The following is a 6,000-nucleotide window of genomic DNA, read 5'->3' on the forward strand; positions in this document are numbered from 1 at the left end:
GAAGACAGACAGATCCCAGATCACTGGCCAGCTGGCCTATCCAATGGTGAGCTTCCATTTCAGCAAGAGGTACTATCTTAATAAGATGGAAGCCATAGAGGAAGACGCCTGAAATCTTGCTTTGGCTTCTGCACGCACAGGACCACACATACCACACCCCACACCACACACCACATAACCACATAACCACATACCATGCATACTACACCACACACCACATAATCACACTCACCACACATTACATACCACACCGCACACCACACGTAACATACCACATACCACACATACCATGTCACACACCACATAACCACACCACATACCACATAACCACACACATCATACCGCACACCACATAACCAACCACACACCATACCACCACCACATGGACCACACACACCACACCACACCACATGCCACGTAATCATACATACCACACCACATAACCACACACACACCACACCACACATGCACACATGCACACATGCACACATGCACACACACACACACACACACACACACACACACACACACACACACACACACAAACTCGAGAACTGTTTTAAAAAGCGAACTGTTTGAAGCTAGTTTTATTCAGTTAAACTAATGGGAACGTCTTATGAGATTGTCCTGTTCTGGCATATCATAAGACCTTCATGTATCTATCCTGAGGCACATCTGGGGTGTGTGCTTGAGGGGGGAGACTCTGCATTGTTGGAGTCACTGATTCTGCCTTAAGGTTATTGAACAGATTAGATTTCAGACACATTTGCCACAAGCAGTCGATAGAGCTGAAGCTTGTACATGAATCTGTTCTTTTAACATGGGTTCCCTCAAAGCACCAGGTAGGATATGCACTTCAAATTGTTTCTGTGTCAAGCTATTTTGTGGAACAGTTTCACAAACAATAAGACATTAAATTCTTAAATACCAGGGTTACCTAAGGAGATGTGGCCTGTGCAACTCTTTGGGATCAGGTTTTATTCTCCGTAAGTGAGCTTATGAAGTCTAGTAGCAGTGTGCGTCAGCCCTAGGGTCTGAACTTAAAAGCAGGCACATGTGTCCTGCCCACGTTATCTTCTCCCCATTGCTGGGGATTCTCTTCTGAGCCCACAGAGGCCCCACTGCAAAGGGGCTCAGACCCCTTTCACAGGCTCACTGCCTTCAGGGTGTGAGGGCCACATGGGTGCTAAGGAAAGCTCAGACTCACACTCCCTTGTTCCTTTGTTGTCACAGACCCCTTTATGAGTCTGGATGCCATTTGCTGAGCTGACCTCTGTCACGCTCAGACACGTATGACGAGGTGGGAATGTCTGCACTGAACCCCCTGTATTCACTGTGTGGAGCTTCCTTACATTATCCCAATAGAGAAAAAAGAAACAGGTCAAACACCTTGTCCCCGGGCAATAATAATAATAATAATAATAATAATAATAATTAATAAAGCATTAGGAGAATCTCAGAGGGCTGTGTGAAATAAAGGGGAACTTGGACACCCCACCTCAGCACCAGGACTCCCGGATACTGTATACTACATAGTTAGGAAGTAAAGCATCAGACAGACCACATCAAGGGCAGCCCTGGGGTTTGGCCAGACCTGGGGAGGGGTCCCCTCTGCCCCCACCCTCTACCTCCAGGCTCAGGGTTAGCTTGTATTCTCTGTAGCTGTGAACTTTAGAAGTAGAACCATCCTAAACTAAACTCTAGATGTCACTCACATGCAGCACAGTGTGACTATAAAACCTGATGTTGGAGAAAAGTCATGACTCCTTAGGAAGGGACTGGAGGGTGGAGGTGATGTTGGAAATGTGCTTTGTCCCCTTGGCTGAGTTTTGGTGTCCTGGCACAGCATTGCCATCATGAAAGCCAAAGGCTGTGCAACTAACTCCTGGTACACACCGCTTAGGATTCTATTTCTTTCCTTGACACGAACTTCTATTTTCTTTTTTATTTTCATTTGCGTTGTATCACTGTCCACTTTTTTTATGCCAAAATGGCATTTTATTACATTGTTTCAGAGTATTCTCTGGGCCCAAGGGCTCAAACCTATAAAATAGTTATTATTATTTATGATTTTATTTTTTTGTTTGTTCTGTTTTTGTTTTTGCCTTACAGACCATGCAAAAGTAATCTCAGCTTTTTTTAATTATTGGATCACACATATTCTTCCTGAAAAACAAAACAGCGAATAAAGTATTGTGTCTTTAAGAAGAGCTACCTACTGTCTAACAAGAAGATGTTAAATACAAATATGACACGAACTGAGACTTCATTCTTGTACATAAAGATTTATTTTCTTTGTGACACAAATTGGATACATTGAAGACGTTTCTATCTAATTTATTTCTGTGTTTTTGTATTGTAGGTAAGGTATTAAGTGAGAAACGGGTAAAATTGAAGTGTTTTCACTTGCTTATCGTCACATATGTTTTGAATTACTACATAAAACCTGATTTTTTCTAATGCCTGTCAAATTAAAAAATTGACATTTTATTAAATAAACAATATAGCTCTTATCTATGTTAGAAATAGTATAAAGAATCTGTTTTTCTTGTTTTGTCCTTTATATTAAGGGAACAGCCACCAGTGTGTAAATGTTGAGCTCTAAAAGCATTAGTCACTTAACCACACAGGTCCTGAGGAAGACCAAGGTACAGAATATACACATATGTAAATGTCATATGACTTCTGTTATTCCCCACACTTCGTGCTACCTTTTAAAACAAACTTAGAATGACAGGAAAGAATGGTAAGCTGGAGTCAGTACACCTGGGCCTAGTCTTCAGCCATGAGTTCATTCAAGCCTCAGTCTCTTCTATACATAATGTCCCATTATGCTTGTGACTTCACACATTTGATTCTCCATTTTCATCTCTGCAGCATTTATCCTTGGTAATGTCTAGGGAGCATCTCCAATTTAAGATGAGGCAACTTTGATGGCTTCTTTCCTGGTGCCCGCCAGTTGCTTCTTTAGGCACCTATGCAGGGTTACACATTAGTTTGGAGCAGGGAGAATGGGATGGGATGGGGACAGGTGCAATAATTGTAACTCATAACTTTTGCATATAATTCTGTTTCAAACAGAAAAATGTGTAGAAGCAGAGCTTGCCTGTATTATGTTCAGATAACCACAGCTAATCTGTTTATCCTGCTATGATTGAAGTCAATAGTAATGAGATCACTTTCTCTCCTGCAGTGTTGCAAACTGTGCCTACAGCCCTCTTTAATCTCTGCAAACCTTTGCGGAGACAAAGAAAAGCGAGCTCTTAAGAATATAGGGAAGTCTTGTGAGATTGCTAATGAAGGTTATCCTACAAAAGGGGCTGGGGTGTTTTCTAAGCTGATTGCTGTTAGTGTCATTTTGCACAAACTGGAGCAGTGACAGCAGGTGGAGACACCTCCCTAGCTGTGCTGGTGCCCAGCATTGCTGCTTCCATAGCTGAACTGTGCTGAGCTCCCTACACACTAGTACCACCTGATCCATTCTGAGTTGTCCCCCACCTAACCCTGAGTATGTCTTCTGCTTCCAGAGCACTGTATTCTGAAACCCTGACAAATGCATTTCTCCTTCTCCAAGCATGTCTGTCCATAGAGCACGTCCATGCAAACTGCAGCCACAGAGAGTCCTTTGCAGTTCCAAGGGGGCTTTACATCTCACCTTCCAGGGCCTTTTAGCTACAATTCCTATTCTGCTACTAATACACAACAAAAAATTCTGTTTGAGACAGCACTGCTTTGCACCCCACAGTGTTTGCAGGTCAGGTCTGGTCACAGCTAGACTAGGTACTCTGCTTGGGGGTCTTGAAAAGACTAACAAGAGATAGATCATGGCTGCTTCCATCCACACCTGTGATTGTAGGACTGAAGTCCTGTGTCCTGTTTGGCTCTCATATACATTCTCTCTCGGCCTCTTAAGGCTCAGAGTCCCAACCACGATGCTTTGGGGAGAGAGTTCAGTCCAAAGCTCTGGGAAAGGTTGAAGAAAAAGTGGCAGGTGGAAGGAATAGGGCTCTATCTGTTTAGCAGCCTTTATCGCCAGGCCTCCCTCTCTCTAGGCTCACATTGCAGACTCCAGATATTTTACCTCTCAGCAGCACAACCTAAAACTGCTCCCTGTTTTGAGTGGATGCACTACTCTTAACTCCTCTTTCCCCTCTTCCTGGCTCTTTCCCTCTCTTACCTGTTCCCTGAATGATGTCACTGTTTTCTCATTGGACTTTGGTCCTTGGTCCCTCTAAGACCCAGTCAATCCCCTGGGAGGCCTCAAGCTGATCTGTTACTCTGGTCTCTGATAAGCTGAGGTTGCCCTGAGCTGTGTTGTAATTAATTTCCCAGGCCCGCCTACCCAACAACTACTGATGTGACATCTAGTCGGAGAGTATTTTACCTGAGGCCCCTAGTACATGATGGTCTCTTGATCATGTGCCCCGTGGTGCAACCATGTTATGGCTCATGCTGAACAAGCAGCCCCAGTAAGCAAGGAGGGCCTCCTAGTCCAGAGGCCACATGCCAACATAGCAGCTAGGGGGAAATGGCCTGTGTAGAACATTATCTTCTGGTTTCTGACAGCTCAGGTCCTGATGCTAACAGCTTGTCTACAGCAATCCCATTTAGCTTTCATGTCTCCTTTGAGACAGGACAAGACACTTAGTTTCTTATCCTAAGCCTAAATTATGGCTTCATCCTTATCGAGGAAAATCAAATAATTTCCATTCCTATTATGCCCCTCCAGAAAAAAATTATTTGGGGACTGTGGTAATGGGACAGACTGGTACAGATGCAGATGCAAATGCAATTTGGGCAGCTGCCTCTAACACTGGCCACCATGCCTCCACCACCATGATGGACAGAACTGTCTGAAACCATGAGCCGAAAATATTCCCCAAGGTGTTTTTTGTTAGGCATTTTGTGCCAGCAATGAGAAATGTGGCTAACACAGGAGGGGGGTTAGGAGTGATTAGGAAGTGCCTGGATTTGATCAGTGAATATGCATGTGTTAAAATGTCACACGGTAAATGTCCTCCCCTGATAATGAGATTGATGACTGACTTATATGCCACCCGATAGCCCTCATCCAGCAGCTGGTGGAAGTAAAAGCTGACACCCACAACTAATCACTGAACTGAACTGGAATCCAGATGCAGAGAAGGAGGAGTGAAGAGCAAAGGGGTCCAGACCTTTCGCCTTCTGGTGAAACCCACAGAAACAGCTGACCTGAACATCGGGGAACTCTTGCTCCCCGGACTGATAGCTGGGATACCAGCATGGGACTGATCCAGACCCCAGGAACATGGGTTTCAGTGAGGAAACCTCGGAAATCTACGGGACCTCCTGTAGTAGTTCAGTACTTATCCCTAGCATAGGTGTGGACTTTGGGAGCCCATTCCACATAGAGGAATACTCCCTGAGCCAAGACACACAGGGGTGGGCCTAGGCCCTATCCCAAAGGATACAATAGACTCTGATGACACCCTATGGAAGGCCTCACCATCCAGGGGAAGCAGAAAGGATATGTGATAGGTAGGGTTTTAGTTGGTGGGGGTAGTAGGGGAGGACAGGAGGGACAAGGGAACTGGGATTGTCATGTAAAACAATCTTGTTTCTAATTCAAATAAAAATATAAATAAAAAATAAAAATAAAATGTCACACGGAAGCTCAGTATTCATGATTGACAATTACTCAAAATAACATAAGATAAAGCAAACAGTTAGTCCCACTTATGTCATTCCAGGAGGAAAGCTGGAGTCTAGGTTTGTCATCAATGGAGAAAGAGGAATTTCTGACATTTCGGTGGTTAACTTCGGCCTTCAACAGCTGAACCATTTCTCCAGCACAAAAGTAATTTTGAGCAAACTGATCCAGTAGTAACTTTCTTCATTTTCTGGTGACTGGGAAAATGAGCTAATGCTAAGGTTATAACAGCTTGTTAGTTAATAGCAATCCTTGGAGAAGGGGCATGCCCACTTAGGCGACTGTGGATGCAGGTGTGGGTGGTATCTCAA

At 44.1% G+C, this 6,000-nt stretch overlaps 1 protein-coding gene across 3 annotated transcripts in view; it reads left to right on the plus strand.

The window, feature by feature from the left end:
• Erich1 (glutamate rich 1) overlaps window positions 1-5,124 on the plus strand; it is a 61,316-nt gene extending 56,192 nt beyond the window's left edge. For 2 of the 3 annotated variants that reach the window (XM_027387772.2, XM_027387774.2), the window contains one exon: window positions 2,113-2,538. In XM_027387772.2, coding sequence (XP_027243573.1) covers window positions 2,113-2,189 — 77 coding nt within the window. In that variant the 3' untranslated portion in view covers window positions 2,190-2,538. Of the gene's footprint in view, window positions 1-2,112; window positions 2,539-5,064 lie in introns of those variants that run through there. The other variant, XM_035452418.1, reaches the window with a different exon arrangement.
• Window positions 5,125-6,000: the final 876 nt, after the last annotated feature.

Source organism: Cricetulus griseus, assembly GCF_003668045.3.
Source record: "Cricetulus griseus strain 17A/GY chromosome 1 unlocalized genomic scaffold, alternate assembly CriGri-PICRH-1.0 chr1_1, whole genome shotgun sequence".
Lineage (NCBI taxonomy): Eukaryota > Metazoa > Chordata > Mammalia > Rodentia > Cricetidae > Cricetulus > Cricetulus griseus.